Source organism: Ambystoma mexicanum, chromosome 2p (assembly GCF_040938575.1).
Source record: "Ambystoma mexicanum isolate Mex_15411 chromosome 2p, UKY_AmexF1_1, whole genome shotgun sequence".
NCBI classification, from domain to species: Eukaryota; Metazoa; Chordata; class Amphibia; order Caudata; family Ambystomatidae; genus Ambystoma; species Ambystoma mexicanum.
Genome location: NC_090923.1, coordinates 806,655,964 through 806,676,148, shown reverse-complemented (window position 1 = coordinate 806,676,148; position 20,185 = coordinate 806,655,964). Strand labels below are relative to the sequence as shown.

At 45.2% G+C, this 20,185-nt stretch overlaps 1 protein-coding gene across 1 annotated transcript in view; it reads left to right on the top strand.

Annotated features, from left to right (window-relative positions):
- Positions 1–20,185, top strand: part of AKT2 (AKT serine/threonine kinase 2) — a 1,087,541-nt gene that overhangs the window by 717,688 nt on the left and 349,668 nt on the right. The window contains exon 9 of the mRNA XM_069644479.1: positions 16,127–16,249. Coding sequence (XP_069500580.1) covers positions 16,127–16,249 — 123 coding nt within the window. The remainder of the gene's footprint in view (positions 1–16,126; positions 16,250–20,185) is intronic.

Genomic DNA, 20,185 nt, shown 5'->3' with positions numbered 1-20,185 from the left:
AAGTGCCTGGAAGAGATATAACACCCGAGGGAGTATGTTAATTTTGATGGCGGCTACCCTTCCAAACCACGATACATACATGCCCCTCCATCTTGCTAGGTCTTCCTTGGTTCCTACTCATTGCATCGAATTCCTACCATCGACATCGGAAAAAAAATGCATCGAAACAAATTGCATCAAATGCATTTTAAAAAAAAAATGAATGGGGGGGTCCCCCCCACAAGCCCCTATTTTATAACCTTTAAAACCCATTATAATTAAACTATATCCTTACCTTTAAAAATAAAATGCATTCAATGCTTTATTTCCGATGGTAAGGCATTCGATGCAGTGACCAGATACCGTCTGTTTTTGTTTCAGCAGCGGCGAATAGTTTGCCCCCACTATCTGTTTAACGGAACGGAAGATGTTCGGTTTACCCCCAGATACCTGACTGGCCCAGCTGCCCACCTGAATGGGTTGTTATCTTCCAACTGATCCCTTTCTCTCTTCCCTACGGATAGATTTTGAATTTCGGGTTTCCCAAAGTTCACTTTGAACCCTGACACTGCAGAGAAGGCCGTTATCTCCTCCATTATTGCCGGGAGCAATCTCTCCGGCTCAGTGATCATCATGATCACGTTGTCAGCAAATAGGCCTATCTTGTGGTTGGACTTCGCCCACCTAACCCCTTGGATCTCCCTGTTCTCCCACATCCGGTGCGCAAATGGTTCAATCACCAAAGCGAAGAGGAGTGGGGAGAGTGGGCATCCCTGGTTTGTTCCCCCTCCTTATTTTGAATGGATCAGTCAGTCCTCCATCTACTTTCACTTTAGCTCTGGATGCCGATAACTAGCCTGTATCCTTTTTAGAAAGTTCGGTCCTTTACCCCGCCTTCCTAAGTGTTTCTTCCATAAAAGCCTAATTGACGCAGTCAAATGTCTTCTCAGCATCTAGCATCAGACATGTGGGCTTATACACCCCTCCCCTTCCTGCCTTGTCAATGATATGTAGGACCCTTCTGATGTTGTCAAATGTGTTCCTTCCTTGTACAAACCGTGTTTGATCCTGTCTCACTAGCTCCGGTAGGATCCCCTCTAGTCTCGCCACCAGTATTCTCGTATATAGTTTAGCATCCACATTGATGAGTGCTATGGGGCGATATGAGGAACACTTGTTTGGGTTTTTCCCCAGCTTTGGTATGAGGGTGATATGGGCCATATTCATAGATCCCTTGATCTTTCCCTGTACCCGGAAATGATTAAATACCCCTTTCAGGGCCTTGGCGAGGGAGTCTTTAAATGTTACGTAAAACGCATCCGTCAACCCATCTTCTCCCGGGCTTTTGTCTGCTTTTAATCTAGATATTCCCCTTTGCACCTCCTTGCACATTATGGGTTCTTCAAGTTGATCTCTTTGCGTTAGCCTTGATCCCTCCCATCCTGCCAAGTATGCCTCGTGCTTTACCCCATCCGCTAGCTCTTAACCATAAAGGTTGTTAGGGAGAATTCTCTGTAAAGGCTAATTTCCCAAACCTAGTGAGTCCCCCAGCAGCTTTGCTGGATTTTTGGGGTTTATTTTTTCTCCTGCTAAGAGTGAGACTCTTTCTCCCACTCTTAGACATGAATTGAGATATCCTTTGACTTTGTAATGTGTTTTATGGGCTATAGGGTCTTTTACCCCATAGGGCTTCATGTGTTTTTGGTATGTGGGTTACACAGCACCCTCCGTACAGTAACCCAGGGGTGTCGTAGCGACCCCCCAACATAGACTCCATACCCTGGGACTGACTACTCTCTCCCAGGGCATGTAAAGTCACCATTGGCTTTACTAGTTTCAAATTTTGAACAGAACTAGTACAAACCATCATATTGTGGACGTACTGGTTGGGGCAATTCGATTGCCCCGGGGTCTGTTGTTCGAGGGGGCACTGTCCAGTTCCCCCCGACCGAGTTTTGGCTGGTGGCAGTGGATACTACTTTTTATATTCGACCGCAAATATATTCCTATGGGATTTTCCCATTGTTTGAGGCTACCACTTTTTAAAATAGCCTCGAACATACCGCTGGTTTATTAAATAAATATAAATTCACTGGTTGGTATTTTTTGCCGAAACTTGGTTCCAAATGGCGTTTGTGTTCGCTTCTGTGACTCCAACCCAAGTTGAGCCCTTTGTTCCACTTTTTGGCGGGCTTCTCCACAGAAGCCTCAAAGTGGTGCCACTCTGTCTGGGTACCACGGGGGGTGTGGGAGGGGGTTTAGGCACCCTGGACTGAGTTGCCTCGGCATCTCACATCGCACTCTTGTGTGATTGGCCCAGCATGTTTGAGTGACAGCTGGGCTGAATGAATGGGGGTTTTCTGCATAAAAGAAGGGCTTTGGGGACTGGAACTTCAGAAGTCACCACAGGACCTAAAGAATCCGAGGAGGGAGAAGCCGAGCCGACCTGCAACGACGACACCACCGGTGGAGCCCTGCTGAACCGTCTCACCACTTTTCCCGGCGACAGAGGAGATCTCCAGCCCGGAGAGTCTTCTTCCTTTGACTGGTGGGGATAACCAGTTTGCCCGTCTTTTCGCCTTCCTGGACCATCTTGTGGCCACCTTGCCCGTGCCAAGCACCCCGGCAACCAGAATACCATGGTTTACCACTACCGCAAAGAAAAGGGTGGTACCTTGTAACCGGGAAACTCCGCGGCTGGTTTCTTCCCTGGCAGTGCAACGACCTCCAGCTTTCCTCCACGTCGAGACCTCCACTTCCTCTGGACGAAACACCGACTTGCACCCGCTGCCAGGAACAACTGCCCCCGCTGGAGCGTTCTTCCCATTTTCAGGTACTGTGTCCCGCCTGGCTTCCTTTGCGACAGATCGTTCGGGGTGACAGTAAATCCTCGACTTCCTAACCTGGGTTAGCCTGGGACCTGTTAACTAACTTTTCCTGACTTGATCTCAATCTTTTGTGAACTATTTACAAAAATCTTTGGACACATTTCTCTTGTTCTCTCTAAGAGTGGGCCTGGCATTTGAACTTCCTTGCTCTCCAGTAGACTTTGCCTAACCTGCCTCACTGTGGTTCTTTGAAAAGTATTAAGATTTGTGTGCTTTCATAACTATGCCTTTTTTCCCCCCCTTTTTATATAACTTATTAGAGTGCCATCTTAGGTTAAGCGCTCACTTCGGTCTGAAAATAAGTGGTGTTTCTCACTAAGACTTGTCTAATAAGTAATCAGGGTTGTATATATATATAATAGTGACTGTGTGTTGAATTTATTTACCTCCTTTTTGTGCTAGTGTATTTTACAAGTGTGCAAGTGTGTCTTTAAATAAATAATTGTATACTTTTACACCAAAGCACTGGTCAGATTTTTTCTTGTGCTACTTTGTCTCTGTACTTATTGTGTATACTCTATATACTGCCTAACTCATCTTGAGGGAAGTCTGACTGCTCAGCCACAGCTACCAGGTAAATCTGGGTGGTACAGACTGCTACCAATTGGGTTTACTGCCTGCAGTCCTAAATCTTTTGCAGTGGTCCCTAAGGGAACTGCACAGGTTTCTGCCTAACAAAGGTCTGCATCAAAGTCTCTCACAACTTTTCGTTTAGCTCTCTCCGCCCATACTTGATTGCCCTCCTCATCTTCCAACATATCTATGAATGCTTTGTGCTCCCTGGCCCTCATTCGCCTCGCTAGGGCTGTCCCTTCCTTATTGTCCTGTTCATAGAACTTCTGTTTGCTCCTCAGTAGGGTGCTCTCCACCAACCTATTGACCACTTGCCTCGGTTGGCCTTTTACATGCGCCATCTTCCTAGCCACTCTTTGTTCCCTTCTCATTATGTGCCTGTTCGAGTTCCCGTATCTCTTCCTCCAGTATCTTCTCTCTCCCTTTGTTCCTCACGGCTCCTCTTTTGTGCTTTTATTTATAAAGTATTGCTTTATATGTTGCTTCAATGCATCCCATCTCTCTCCCAGGTCCTCATCCTCTCTTCCCCCCTCCTATACAAATGCACATATCTCGTTCTCCGTTTGTTGCCTCACCTCGCGATCTCTAAGAAGGTACTCCTCCAGTCTACACCCCCCCCGCCCCCTCCATGTATTCCCTCCTTACCACTAGAGTGAGTGTAACCGGTGCATGGTCAGATACGCACCTTGCTTGTGGCTTGGACTATTCCCTGCGTTGCCATTCTATAATCTATTCTGGAGTATGTCTTGTGGGCGTGTGAGTAAAACGAGTAATCTTTGTCTTGTGGGTGGTGTATCCTCCACACATCATTGACCCCCCTCATCTTTAATCCTTTGCCGCAGTGGTTCAGACATTGTCCCCATTGCATACCCTTTAGGCCCCCTGACCTATCCTAGACGGGATCTGCTGGCAAGTTAAAATCCCCAGATATAATAATTTCCCCCTCGCCGAACTTGCCCAGTTCCGTCAGAAACCTTTTTAAAAAATCCTTCCTGCCCCTGGTTGGGGGCATATACCGATGCCCATGTGTACATCTGGCCTCTCATTTCTTCCTTGACATCACATATCTCCCCTCAGTGTCGCTGTTTCCCCCCTATGTCCTGGCACTTTTTGTTCCATATGAATGACTGAGCCTTTATCCCCTTGAACCGTATCGCCCCTAGAACTGGTCACTTATTTCCAACTCATAACTTTCCCTGGATCCATGTCTAGGTTCTTGTCCTCGCCCAGTAGACCGCCCATGGTCTCGCCCCTCCCTCCAACCACCCTGTTCCCCCTCCTTACCCCACACCAGGCTATATTCTAGCCCATGAGTTCTTTTTGGTGTAATCCTCTTCGGAAAAGGATTACACCAAAAAGATTGTCCTTCGCGTTGTCTTGGCCTTTTTTCATGACCCACCCATTCGACCCTGAAGGCATGTCACCTGACTTCCCTCCCGAGTTGTTCCCTTTGATGCCTTCTCCTTTTTCTCTTGGGGTCACCCCCAAGGCCCTCAGGCTGTCCTCCACCTGGAATACAGTTTTTTTCCTCGTTGCCCATGCAAAACTGGAGCCTTGTCGGGAAAATCCATCAGTACCTCAGTTTCCTTTTATTTAGTTCCTCCGTTAGCGGCCTGAATGCCCTTCTCCTTGCTGAAGTTGCTTGTGACAAATCCTCATATATTTGGATTTCACATCTTCGCACTTGAATTTTCCCCTTTGCCCTAGCCACGCTTATTAATAGTGCTTTATCCTTATAATTGTGCATTTTGACCAGTATGTCCCGGGGTCGTACACTTGGGTCCATCCTTCGACTTCCCTCTCTGTGCTATGTCTATACCCATATTCCGGGCCTGTTATCCCTCCACCAGGTTCCCAAACAGCTCCCAGATGCAGGCTTCTAGCGGTGCCGTCCACTCCTTCACCCATGTCCTTGATCCGGACATTGTATCTACACAACCTGTTTTCTAGGTCCTCCCATTTCTCCTCTAGGGCCCTTATCCTCTCTTCTCCCTCTTTTGTTTGTTGTGCGTATTCAGGCCCCTTTGTGTCCATCTCCGTTAGTCGCTCTTCCATTTCCATTACACGTTCTCCTAGAGATTCAATGTCTTTCCGATTGCTTGCAATGGCCTGCGAGAGCTCTTCTCTGCTACTTGCCTCTTCTGCCTTAACTGTCTTGGTGAGCTTGCCTTTGAACTTGGTCAGCACCGCAAGCAAATCCTCCTTAGTGAGTGTCATTCCCCCGTCTTTCTGGCTTACTGAGTTTACGAAGGCAAGTTTTGTTTGAATCTGTCCCTTGTTATGTCCGTTCTGTCCCCACTCTCCAGGATTGGTGTTCCTCTTTTTTGATCCCATCAGCCTCTACTATTCCATCACTGCGCGCCACTCCGTCCGCTGGTCCCCAATTCCTCTGTCTCCTGTTATGTCCTTCGTTCACTTGTCTGGCGTGCTCCCCCTGCTTTAATTACCTGACCCGTTGCACCATTTCAAACTGCTCAGTCCTTGCTGCTCCTGCCTCCTTTCCTCACCGGGGAGGTGTCCCACTTTGTGTGCTTCCAAGTTTCTCTCTGGTGTTTCCCCTGCCTTCCTCCTGGTGCTCGCTGACTCGCCTCTTTGTTATTCTAGGGCGCAGGGTCTCTCCTCATCTGCTTCTCCCCTTATATCCGGGGAGTTCCTGTGCTTCCACCAACTTTGTCCCCGGCCTTACTGCGCTTCAGATCTCATGGGGCTGCACGCTGTTGTTGGGAGCCCATAGTGGACCCCTTTGCATTTGCTTGCAGTGTTCACCCGAGTGTGTTGGTCCACTTAGCTCTGTTGTGGGAGGGCGGGGGCGGTGTGTTATTGCCCCCTCTGTTGTTCACTGCATTGCTTGGATCAGGGTGGTATTCCCCCCCCCCCTTTGCCTCTCTGTGGTCTGCTTGTCCCAGGACTACACTCGGGTGGATATCCAATCCAGGGCTTCCCCCTGGACCCACCAGGTGCTTTTGCAATGTTGTATCCCTCTTTGTGTGGCCTCCCTTGGCTCCTTGCATTGGGCGCCAATACAGATCCCTAACAACAGCAGCACGTCGCACCGTTCCTCTTCAGCTGTACCTCAGCAGGTGCTTTTGTCCTCACTGGCCTCTTCCTTCTTTCTTATCTCATATGCTGTTCAGCTTCGGATCACACCATTTTATTTCATAATTAAAGACGTGCCTGATGTCAGTTGTCTTCCCTAATGCCTCGGTCTGGGACAGAGCTCCACCATGACACTTCCACTCAGCCCGCCATCTTGGCCACAGCCTCCACCCCTACCCCCCCCCCCTCCCCTTTTTGGAAGGCTTCACACAGACCCTCATGACAGGGGCAAGAATGTCAAGAGTGTTGGAGATGGAGAGGTGAAAGATTGAGAGGGCTTTCTCAGGGTGGGTGTCAGCCGCAGGAGTAGGAGGAGGAGAGTAGGTGGAGGCCAAGGCAGCCACTGTCGCACTTTTCATGGGTCGGATGACCTTGAAGGCGGGAGGCAGTGAAGGGTGTGCCAGTGCTAGAGGAGATGAAAGCTTCATATGGAATCAGTGGAGATAAAAGCATCTAAGGTGTGGCCAGCGGTGTGTGTCGGGCCAGATGGTAGAATGGAGAGAGAGAGAGAGAGCGTTGCATAGATTGCGGAAAGGCCCTGAGGAGTCAGAATCAAGATGGATGTTAAGATCCCCAGGCAGGAGGAGTTGGGAGGAGGAGGAAAGGAGTGAAGAGCTTTGGAAGACCTGTGGACCAATCCGATAAAGGCCTGGCGACCAGCTTTTGCTGCAGTCTCGGAACCCTGCCTGGCTGGTCATCTTAGAAGACCTTCATCAGTGCTTCGACCTGTTGCAGTGGTGGGAACAACTATTCTAGACTTCTTCTGGGAACTCAACAAGTTGGAGCCTTCGAAAGTGTTCCTGGATCATCCTGTGGACTGACCCGCTCCAGTTTGGGCTGTCGCGCTAGATGAGTTTTTGGTGGGCCAGGACTGTCTGTCTTCCCAGGCAGATGACTAATTTATATATATATATATATATATATATATATATTTCTGAGGCTTGTGGAATCTGCTTAGATCACATGCTGTGCATAGGCCGACATCTAGTGGAAGCTGTGGAGTATTACAGTTTGTTTTTCGAAACTCGAAAATGGGCGTCGACACAGGGCGTGCCAGTAATACTATACCTAGTGTGACGTCCACTGTACCCAGGGGTACTTGTGAGCATATGTGCCAAGACGTTGCCATGGCCACACCGGATCAATGCTTTATCAATTGAATAATAGTTGTTTAAAGTAGGGTTCAGGGTGTAAAATTTCAACTTGCTTTCTACTAGCCCACCATAAAAAGTCACTTGCCACCTCAATTCTAGACATATAGACAGCACACCATTTCTTACTTGCCCAGAGTCAGTTATCACTAGTCAGTGGCGGTGCAAATGTTGCACCCTGGCAGATTCAGAATGCATCATCTACGATTCAGTTCTTTTTAAGGCACTAGGATAACTCTCCCGACCGACATCAAACTGAATGCTAAACCTAAACAATCATTGTGCACATCAGTCATATCCAATACATCCTAGAACCATGGCTACACGAGGCTCCCTTCGGAACACGAGTGCCTCTGTGCTCTCCTCGCATGACACTTGGCAACAGACCTGCATGTAGAACTCTGGGTACTTCCAATCTGCACTCAACATTTTTCCTCTCTCCTCGCTAACCTAACCCACTCCCTTCTCTTTCAGATCTGTCAGAGCGACTGGAGACCATGCTAATGTCAACGGTCTGTGGTAATAATCCAGATAACCTAACCAAATATGTCTATAGGTTTTACTTTTTTACATTGCTTCTTTTTCAGAGATCATAATGAGGCTATAGCTTGTGGTATAGCCAATTTTACAAGCCCCTGATGAGCAGTACACTGCCATCTTACCTCTAGGGTGCTTCCCCTGCCACTCAACCCCCTACTTCAGCAGCACAACCCTCTCCCCCAACCCCCACACACCTCTCCTGCGATCACACCAAACTTGCCTGCTCCATATTGCCTGGGCCATCCTCGCCAATCACCTTTTTCCGCACCAGGCTTTCCCCCTGACTGCTCCGCTGACCACCATGAAAAGAAAGAAGGGACTAAAATACCTTGACTTATTCTTTTTTTCTCATGGCAGTTGTTGGGACTGATTTTCTATGCTGTGGCCTGGTGGACAGTATAGGAGGCCAACCTATATTGTGACAGTAACAACTCTGTGAGCTGTAGCTGAACCAGTTCAAGGTAGCAGTGATGCAAGGTCTGGGCTAAATCTCTAGAGGGGTTGAGCTTGTAAAGGGTCCACAATGAGTACACACAATGGGAATCACAGATTTCACTTAGACCATATGTATACAAATATTTATGTCAAAATATCACTATGAAAAATTACTAATCAGTAGAATTATCACACAACACTAATAATATATTACATATATACATCCACTAGAATAGGGCGTAGCACAAATCTAACTCCTGCAAAAGAAAGTGCAGATTAGTTTTATGTACTACAAATCCACAGATAATTAACCCTTTGCTAGGTAAAAATTAGTGCAGTCCAACTGTTGTGGAACTACCCAAGACTTATCTCTTGGTATTGGGTAACCCACCACTTAATATAGGCCTGTACTACATACGTTGGTAGTGTGACCGAGCAGCCAAGCTTATTTTAAGAGGGGTAATGTGAGCTGTAGAGCTGTACAATGAAATCAGTAATTACAGATATCCAAGTAAGTACTTACACGCTTAAAGTTATAGTATAAATATTAATTTATGCACACAGACATGTACAGCATTCTCTAAAAAGCAGCAACTAATAGTAACATTAATCTCCAAGTTAGGCTTCAATTCAAAAAGTGAACAATAAAGCAGGTGAACCATTTTTCATATGTTATACATTTTGCAGTACCAAGGATGACTCATTTGAGGTCAGTAATAACACTTATTTTGTATCACCTTTGCAGTATTGAGTTATGAAGGAGGGAAAGGTTAGGGTTAGATCAAAACATACTGTTATTAAAAAAATAATAATAATAATTATCCCAAAGGGATGCAGGCAGTCTTTTATCCCAGCAATAATAGTGTTCAACAATAAAAACCTGTAAGGGAACAAGTACTGCCAAAACCAACAGGTTAAGAAGGTGGCCTTTAGGGAACCAGGACAGCCAAAGGCAATGGGCTAGTTCAAAGTTCTGATCTCATCTTAAAACCTGTTCCTAAATGGTCAGTAGTTCAAATAAAAAATCACAGCAACTCAAGACGAGTCACCTTGAAGAAGCACAAGCTGGAAGGCTAGTGCAAGTGAGTTGAGGTAACTCGGAGTAGGGTAAAATAGCACTCCACAAGGTAGTAAGCACCCCAATTGGCAAAAGGATGATGTAACCCCAGGCCCACAGTACCTGTGAACTGAAGAATTTGTTCCAGCTGGATGCTTTCTGGTCGCAGTGCAGCAGACCCTTGTTCCTGGTCCTTGGTTGCAGTGATGAATGGGAGGATGTCTGGCGGGCTTCTTTCGACAGTACTCAAGAGAGGGACTCGGCAGCAATTAATTCTCCTTGATTCAGCAGCTCTTTGTGGTTTTGACGCCTTTTTCTCAGTGCCAAAGAAGAATGAATGTCTCGTGTTAGAAGTTCCTTGATCCCTCGGCCCTGGACTTTGGTGAGGGGACTCTGGAAGCAGATTCCCTGCTTCTGTAGGGTCCTGGAGGCCCACAAAGTTTTGGCCGGATTCGCACTTCGGAAGACAATGCATTCGCATATGGTAAAGCGACTCCAGGTATTGGGATTCTGCTGCCTTGGAAAGTCACAGCAAGTTGGGGATTGCGCCAAAAAAGTTTGTCTTGAGGCTAGTTGGTCCCACCAGCAGCCTAAGGTAGGAAGCCGTCCCGTACGGGTCTTCCCAGCTGCAGGGCTCCACCGGGCACTTTGCAGTCCAGGAGGTTGCTGCTGGCGTCTCTTCACGTCATCTTGGTCGAACGTTGTCCTCCAGTGGTCGATTCTGCCTATAGTCCCAAAAACCTCACCTTTTAAGCAAGTTATCATTCATTCACAGACCTAGGCCAATAAGAACTGGTTTCACTCTGACACCCCTAGAGACAAAGGACAGGGACGTTTCGGGACCATCCCTCACTTCCTGCCTTTCCAGACACACTGGAGCCTGGGTGGGCTTCAGTGCTGAAGCCGGCTAAAGGCGAAACACAGAGGACTCAAACCTGATTCAAACAGAGTAAAAACGAACTGACAAATGGTGAAAAAAAAAGACGGGGTCAATTTGGGAAAATGGTCACCCTTAGGTGCTGTACTGCAGCTGAGGCTTCATGGCACAAGGTATTAAAAAAGAAACCACTGCCACCAGCCATTCAAGTGAGTTAGTGTAACAGAATTTTACATGAGAAATGGGTTAAAGGAGTTACTATGTAACCCCCTCAGCACTCAGCATAAGGTGGTGTGCTGGACCCATAAAGGAAACGGTAAGTAAGACCGGGGTCATCTTACTATTCTTGGGAACAGTAGTTCATCCAAGAAAAAGTAGTTCAACATTAAGGGAAGTCCAAGGGACCTCTTAGTGGCATTGCACAAAAGGTGCTGTGTGTCACAATGCAAAAAACATATGCCCATGGAGTTTACCAAACTCCATAAAACAGTAAAAAACACAGCAAATCCTAGATGGAAAAACACACGAGTGAGAAAAAGGGTCCCACCCACTAAGGAGTTCAAATTAAAAAGCCCGGAGTCCAGCAAAAGAGCTGGGGTTCTCTAGGGTTAAAGGGAATTGGCACAGAAATGAAAACTCTCCCTAACACCCTTCCGTCAAAAGTCCTTCCCTAAGTTGTCTGGGGCCTTATGCCCATAGGTTCAGGTAAGTTTTGACACCGTTTGTGATGTTGGACAAAATGAAGGTAGGGTCTCTGGGGTCCAGTGAACAGTTCCAAGGGTTAGAGGACAGTGTATTCTAACTAATAGAAGTGTCTCCAACTTTCGGAAGGCTTGCACGAGCAAGCAATGGCAAAGCCAAAGTATAGCAAACGATTTATAAAGGTTAGATAAACTTTTAAAGGGAGTTTAGGGGCAGGTAAAAACCACTAACTCACCCCCCATACTCCGATTCTTCCCAGGACCAGGACTTGGCCGTTCAATGGAAGAAGGACCGAGGTCCCTTTTCCAGCCGTCAGCCTCAATCCTTGATTTGCAGGAGTTGCATGTTCGAACTGATCTTCGCTTGTCTTTCGCTAGTGCAAGGACTGTTGGATGAAGAATGCAGAAAAACAAGATGCAAGACCCCTCTCAGGACTGGACTTGATGCAGGTAAGCTGCTTCGGGCGGTGGTCACCGCAGCACAGCGACTCAGAGCCTCCCATGTGACATTCAGTCTTGCCCTCCTATATCGGGTCCCCTTGATGCTAGGACTCTGAAATACATTTAGCTGATGTAAGTCTTGTAGGACAAGCGGAGGATCCCCCAAGTTTCAGGCCCCAACTCGGAACGGCGATGTCGACAGCACAGTAGCCCAAACTCAGAGCTGGTCAACCACAGGACGGTCCCGGAAACTTCCGACAGCTCTTCTTCACAGGGTACCGAGCAGACATCAGGAATGGATGTTCCCTCAACCCCAAGTGTTGCAGCTCCCTCCCAGGACTGTTGAAGATCAATAGAAAGACAGGGCTCCACCAGGACAGCAGCAGAAGTTGGTCGCCAGGCCTTTTCAGTCAGGCCTCGGGTCTCTTGACGGGTCTCACAGCTGGACAGGAGTCTTGGCTCCTTGAGGTTAGTCGGGATCTCTGAAGAATGGGTGCAGGGGTCCTCTTCTTATCCTAAAAGCCAGATAAGAGCTGAAACACCCACTTGCAGGAGTAGCCACATACACACACACCCCAGCAGTGGTCCCATCAGGACCACTAGCGGGAACACTCCTGCATACCACTCAGACCCACTGAAACCAGTTTGTGGATTGCGATCAGACAGTCCAGCCCACATCCTGCCAGCAAACATACATAGCCCTCCAGTAGCCTGCCAAAAGCTTCTGCTTTCCCGGGCACTGGAAGTCCATATAAGGATTTTCCTGGCCTCGCAGGCCAGGATGAAGGCTAAAGAACAAGACGGCCAAAGGACAAGCAAAAAAACATGTGGCACGGCCATGTTGGTAGCCAAACGCGGTAAGGCTACAATGAAAAGCACCAAAAAATTGTAAAAAGTCACTGATGCCACCAGATTGTCCATTTAGCCCAACTAGAGTAACCAAAAATCATTTGAGTGTTAGTCTAGGGCAAAACAAAAAAGGTATAACACATCATACTGCATTGTAAGATGCATTGTACAATGATAAAGTTATCACAAGTGATAAGTTACTAAAAGTAGTAACAAAGTCGCAGATTAAGAGAAAAAATGTTTCCCAGTACTGACAGCCTGAAGGACATGTCAGTTTCCCCATAACAGATGAGTAAAAGACAGGGTAGTAAAGCTTAATGCTTCACTGCGCTGTAAAAAGTACAGGTCAGGATAAAAAAATGAAAGCAAAAGGTTTGGGGGTCCATAAAAATGAAAGGAAAGGTGCAGTAAAGTGAAATCTTTCCTCACAGCAGTCATTTCTTATGTTTTTTTTTTAAACTTGTGAAACAACCTGGCCACTGTTTCACAACTTTCAAACCAATACCTCAACCTCTATATTAAGCCTTTGTGCAATTTATTGGAGGACTTGAATATCTGAGTTTGGACAGAAATTAACAGGACTCCGCAAAACTAAATCAGGTTTTGAAAATTGTGAAACCGTGGATGGTGGAACAATGAATGTGTCTGATGCCAAATCAGAGTTGTTACTATTGGGTTCACCCCGAGAGATACAAACTAGATTAAAGATGCACTGAATTTATGCTCGATGGTTGTGTGATCAAAACTGAGTCTAAGGTTAAAACATTGGGCACAGTTTTGGATTGTACTGTTGGCACTGATGCACAAGTGAACAGCATCACCCATAACACATACTATCATCTGAAACCTCTAAGAAAAATGAGACCTTTGATCTCTGAGAAAGTGCGAAACGCTGGTTAGGCCACCCTTCAAGGATGGATTACTGTAATGCCCTATTGGGAGGTGCGTCTAAAAAGAATTTTCATGCCCTACAGGTGGTTCATCATAATGCTGGGCGCATCATAAAACCAGTAACTTGCAGTGAACATATTACCTCTTATTGAATAAATCTTCACTGGCTCCCTGACAAAGCCAAAATCCAATTTAAAATAGCAGTTCTTACTCATAAAGGTGTATATGGCACTGCCCCAGAATACCTAAAGTAAAGAATCCCTACTTGCCAACTAGATAAAACATTACGTTCAAGCAACACCATGATGTTAAACTGTCCACGACCAAAGCGGATGAAAGGTAATGGAAAATAGATTCCTGCATATTGCACCTTCCCTTTAGAATACTCGTCCTATGAATCTACGCTTGGATTGCAACCTGGTCTCATTTGGAAAGGGACTGAAAACGCACCTGTTTGAATAGTTTTTCAACATACCCAGTGCTCCAGATAAGATTTTGAGGTGGGAGTAGTTTATGCCCCATTTTTAAACTTTGAGAGTAAATGTGATTTCAAGAGAGTAAAAATTACTTTTCTCCTTTGCAAGAGAGTAAAATGTATGTGACATCCAGCCAACGTGTGCAGAAACTGTACGGAAATCATTACTATGCGGCAGCTTTCTGCACTGTGACCGAATACACCTTTGATTATTTCTTGAAGGTATGGCCATTTGATCTCTCCTGTATATATTTAAATGTTGAAAACACAAAAACCTACCCAATTACATAGCAAAGCAAACATTGTATTGTGAGGTTCGATAGCAGAATTGTCTTTTGATGTTTAATGAAAGTCCTAATTTCCTGGAGCTATTCCTACCTAATGGTATGCCAATGTTATAATACAACCGTGCAAAGAAGCAAGGATTCCATGCTAAATTCTATATCTAATCTCGTGGTCAAATGGTTATTTATATAGCGCTTTTGGCAAAGCGCTGTACATGGAACATATTTATCACAATTATCACCAAACTGAAGTCGGTTGATCTCAAAAGGATTAAAGGCTGAGTTGTCCTTGCCGGGATTCAAACCTGCAACCTACAGATCACGCACAGATCGCAGCAATGAGCGCTCAACCGGCTATGCTATCTTATTGGCTAACATCCTTCAGAGGTCGGTAAACTGAGTATCGACTGAGAGCTAATAATCACAGTGACTAGATTTTGGACGAACCATGTATGAAGCGCTACATAAAGTTAAATATCTTTCTGGATTATCACAGGGGCAGGTTTTGCTGAGTTTCTATTTCAATTACAAATGTAACTTTCATTTGTTTTTTTAACAGCGCTTGTACTTCCCGGAGAGTCAGGTTTTAGATGTTTTAATTGTAGTCTTGAAGATTTGAGAGACTAGAACACCTGTGATTGGTGTAATGGCAACCACTCACCCTTGAGCAAAGACTCTGCTGCCACTGACCATTTATAGTAATGTAACCCATTGACTGCAAGGTTGAATGGATGTAAACTAGACCGTGCATACTTGTAATTTTACACACTGTTTTTTTTTTATAATTGGAGTGTAAATTAAATTATAAGTGTAAAAATTATCTGCCTCCGCATGAATATGCACATAGCACAGGAACTCTGAAAAATACAATTGTGCAATACTGGTTTGCTTTCACTAGAAAAAAAGCATGATGCATTTACAAAAGATTCATTCTCAATTGCAACTTAGTTTTCAATCTTAGTAATTATACAATACTAAAATGCTATGAAGATAAATATGCACAGTGCTTCCATTTGCTCCAAGCGCATCAGTGCAGCAGAAGCTGAATGGAAAGAAACCATTTCTTTTATCGCAGTCTGCAGTTTCTCTTTTTGAAAGGCTTCAGAGAAATGCATTCTGTTTCAGAGGCTTTTCTCCATGGCTTGCTATTACATCCATGTAGATAAAAATCAAAAGAAGCGTTCTGGTTTCTGTCAAGTAACCTGACCTTTGCACTGCACTCCGCTTTAAACTTTTCTGTAAATGTACACAGGAAAATAATAAAGCTGTCGTATTTACAAGATTTTCATGTGTAAACAGAAGGCCTGGTACGCACCTTTTCTGGAGGCCTGAACATAACCTTCAATTTACATACCATCCTAGGCTTAGTGTAATTTGTATTGTTTTGTGTTGACGCCCTGATGGCTGTCCGGTTTCCGGCGTGTAATATAACCATATAAAATAAATACAATTTTTAAAAGCTATTTGCACCCTAGACTGCGTACTGGAGTGCATTGAAATGGGTATATCCCTCCATTGGGGGTCATTGTCATCTAGTAATGGCGCTAGGGCCTGCATAAAGGCCCTCGCTTCACTGAAGTCTGTAACTTGGGCCCGGGCCATTATCGGGCAGTAACACCTTGGAAGTTGTTGCTTGCTTGTGGGAATCTACAGTATACATGCCCCCAATAGCGAAGAACTACTTTTACAGGGTAAGTAACGTATGTATGTGTCCCTGGCAGTAATGATGCGAGCATTGAATGCAGTTTAAGGGCATAGTTGTAATTCACTTTCGATCTTCTAAAAGTTATTTTAAGCGTTCTATTGTCCCACCTTGGTTCAGTCCTACTTTAGGTGATTGACTTGCTTTATTATTCTGGTTCTGATCATTTTCTCTTATTTCCCCACAGCTCTTTTTTCACCTTTCAAGAGAGCGTGTCTTCACAGAGGATCGAGCTCGATTCTATGGAGCCGAAATAGTTTCTGCTCTGGAGTATTTACATTCAAGAAATGTGGTGTACAGAGATATCAAGGTAAATTCCTAATGCACGTTATAGGTGCAAAGTTGAACAGTTTGTGTAAACAGTGCAAGTGGATTTTTTTTTCTGTTGATTCTTCTAATAATTTAGGATATGTACAATTTTAATCAAGCAATTAGTTATTCCTGTACATTGCTCAACGTTTGTTACAATTTTTTTATGGTTGCTGCCCATTGTGAAATTTAATTCAACCCTGCTATTGTCCTCAACTCCCTGCCCAAGCCCTATGTTACTAGCTGTAATTAAAGTACTGTCCTGCACTATTGTTGACAACTCTGCATTTCTGTCTTATAAGATGTCAGGGAGGTAAATATCCATCACATAACCACACCTTCTGGGAAAATTCTTGATAACATTCACCCCTGTTTTGGCAGGACATTCTAATAGTAATGTATGGTATAGCAAGATAGACTGAACTCGGGACAATTATTTTTGTTGACGTGGGAAGGTGCTTTGCTCCTTTTTTTCCATTATAAGGAATAATGTTGGGTCAGGGTTGAAGCCCATGGTCACCAGATCTGTAAACCACACGTAGAAAAGATGCCTGTTCTTTCATGTGTTTAGCTGTGCTGGAGCAGTTTTCACTGAAATTGCCACTGTAAATTCTTACCTCTGGGTGATGTAGTTGTTGATTATTCTGGAGACTCACCCTCTTGGGTCCCTATGGCCCAAGGTCATGATTCTTTTGAGGGGAATCTCAACTTCATTTTCGATTGACTTGCATTGGAGGTGGTTCTGCTTTGCTGATATTGCACAACACTCGAACATTTCTGAGACTTGTGGATCTACTTAGAATCACATTTTTTGCATAGTGTGATGAATCTGATGGAGTCATCACCGATTCCCTGGTGGTGATCTCCTCCCCTGTGGTCAGGTAACGGCAGCCGCTACCTGAGCCTGACCCTGGGGGGTCGCTATATGAGGGAGGATCACATGGGGGAGACAACCTCCGGGGAGATGTCACGGCTTCATTGGGTGAGACATGGTATCCCCCATTTTCTCTTGAGAGTAACTCTCCCATATCCAAGACCCTCCTGGCTTATCTGATACATCTGATCCTTCTCCCCTGAAGAATAGGGAAATCACGCTCTCCAATACCACTTACCAATCATTCAGAACTCATTCACCATTTAAGAATCCTCAAAATGTTTATTTAAATTTTCAATTCTCCAAAGTTCACTTAATCTCCCAGGATGACCAATGGTCTGGGGCGAAGCAGCTGAACAGAACAGTGAATATCGGTGAAAGCCAGAAGACCAACATGCGCTGTAATGTCTGTAGAAACACACGTATGCCCGGGAAGCTTAAAAGGCAAACTAAGCATGGAATCAGTGTCTGCTGCTGGCGGGAGAGACGTGTTTCTCTTTGAAGGCGAAGAAGCAGTTACCATTGTGGTGGAGACAGGTGGCTCACCAGAGAAGGAAAAGGGGGACACGCTGTGTGAATGCCAGGAGCCGATGAGAGACTCCTGGGCATTTGCAGGTGACAGAGAGCAGCGCTTTACTTACCAAAGCCCGGAGAGATGTGTGAAATGGCCGCAAGAGACCAAGGAGAAGAACCTGTGAGAAGGAAACTGGCAGGGATGCTTCTCAGGGTGACCACGGTAGAGACGTAACATGCCAACAAGAGTCAGTGAGTCCACTCATAGGGAGTGGGCAACCCAGGGCGTGTCGGCGGCAACACAGAGTGGAAGTAAATGAAACACAAGGAAGTGAGAAAAACTGAACAAATAACTTGATGTGATAAGAGGGATTAGACAACTAATCCCCTTTCAAGCAAAAGGATATCTGTTCTACACATTTGGGGAATAGGCAAACCGGATAATGGATCTGGAGGACAGTTTGACAAAAAAAGTTTATAGGCAACTTTGGAGAAGGGCAGAAACACTTTGGGAATATGAGAAGTCCTGCCAGGAAAGTATACCAGGCAGAACAAGTGTGTGAGAGCAGTAAGCCCCAGCAGGGAAGTATGTCGGACAACAATAACTGTATGAAATAAAGGGTCCTGAGAAGAAACATCAGGACTGATACTTATACGTCAATTGTTGTGGGCCTAAAAAGGCACAAATAACTGTTGCATGTAAGACGTTGGCGAGCAAAGAGAAATCCACGAGAAGGGAACCACCCTCTGGAACGAGGATCTCTATCCTGGAAGGACTTTTGTGTTGGAGCCACTGATTCTTCTTTTGTGAACACTTTTCTAAACCTCCCAACATTAAAGACATTAACCATTTCACTGTAGGGTTTAGTTTTGGTTTGAGGGTGAGAATAGAACTTTGGACACCAGACAGTATTGATTTTGACATCCGGACACAGACCGAGCGTTAGTTTTGGTTTAGGTAGGGAAATTCTTCTTAAAGCAGGGTCAGAGATGCCTCTTCCCAACCCCTTTTATTTTCAATAAAAGTCTTTAACCAAAAATATGGCTAACTTGTGTCTGAGTTTCATTTCTGATTCCTCACAATAGGCCGACATATCCTGGTTGGTACGGAGTATTGCATGATTTGTTTTTGGAATTTGAAAAAAGGGACGTCAATCGGGCACATTTGTTAAACTATCCGTAGTGTAATGTGTACTGTACCCGTGGTCCTTCACGGGACGAGGTCCTTGTGATCGGTCGCTCTATGCAGAGTACCTGGCTTACTGGCCCTTACTGAATAATTACTTAATATAGATTATATTGCTCTGTGCTTATTTTCCATTGTTCGGCCCTTGACGGATCAATCGGTACTCAATGATATTACCATCAAGAATCGAAGCAGCTCGACGACGGTCTTCGACTACCAACTCCTTGCTGGCTTCGACCAACACCATACTGCAACCTCTACAGTAGGGAGGGTGGGGGGAAGCCACATCTTCCATTACCTTTAGAGAATATCTATATTCATATCCTCCTTATATGTACTTTGACTAGCTACCCTTTTTTCCAGATATGAAAAATACACCCTTTTAGTTTTCCTTTCCTGTAATCTGAAATATCTGTGGAAGGACACGCATAGAGTGTGCAACCTTTGTCTTCCCACGGATCACTCCGGAAAGCACTGCTCAGCGTGCAAGCTCTTTAGTCCTCAAACATTGAAAGATGGACTCACTAAACAGTGGGCAGCTTATGCCATCCAAGCCAAGGCTTTATCGGGCAGCCCCACTGGCGTGGAGGCAACATGAGGAAGAACAGGGCAGCTACGGTGCACAAAGTGATAACGAAAACATAATGGATTCCCATGTGCCATTCTGCTGCTCTGAAGGGGCAGGTCGACGGGCCTGCTGAGGAGACCACACCTGGTTACAAAGGCACACACAAACCTAAGAATGGGGGGGGGTTTCACAAACATATTAAACACACAACAGCCAGCCGGACTTCAACAAACCCATCAAAACGTGGTAACACAGTATCTAGAGACACTTCCAGTTCGCATCTTAAGTCTACTGTGACCATGACCAAACATGTGTTGCCTAGATCCGGTGCATGGACAAAATATTGTTTCGAAGGGACAATGGACAAGGTTTCTTGTTTATACATATTTTTAGAAAGTTACCCAATTAAGCAGGTTGAGGCTCAACCACCAGCTAATTTGCCCAGACTAGATATGGAACCTTCTTCACAATGTCATGATCTAGTTCATATTGATAAAGATGACAAAGATAATGTGCTTATTGATGATCAGAGGACTTTATTTGAGGATCTCACTGACTACCCAGATAATTATCTTTCCACATCGCCTGATGTGGACTATGAACCAGTTGTTAACTACCCTATAGATGACCAAATCATCCATAAGGACTTGCTTAAGAAAGCCGCAATCCATTTTAAAATTCAAACATGAGTCCGTAGAGGATACAGATTTTGTCGATGACATCCTTAATGAAAAAAGGTCTGTGGGACAGTTTATCCCTTTGTTACAGTCTATAACCAAACATGCGCAAACTTCTT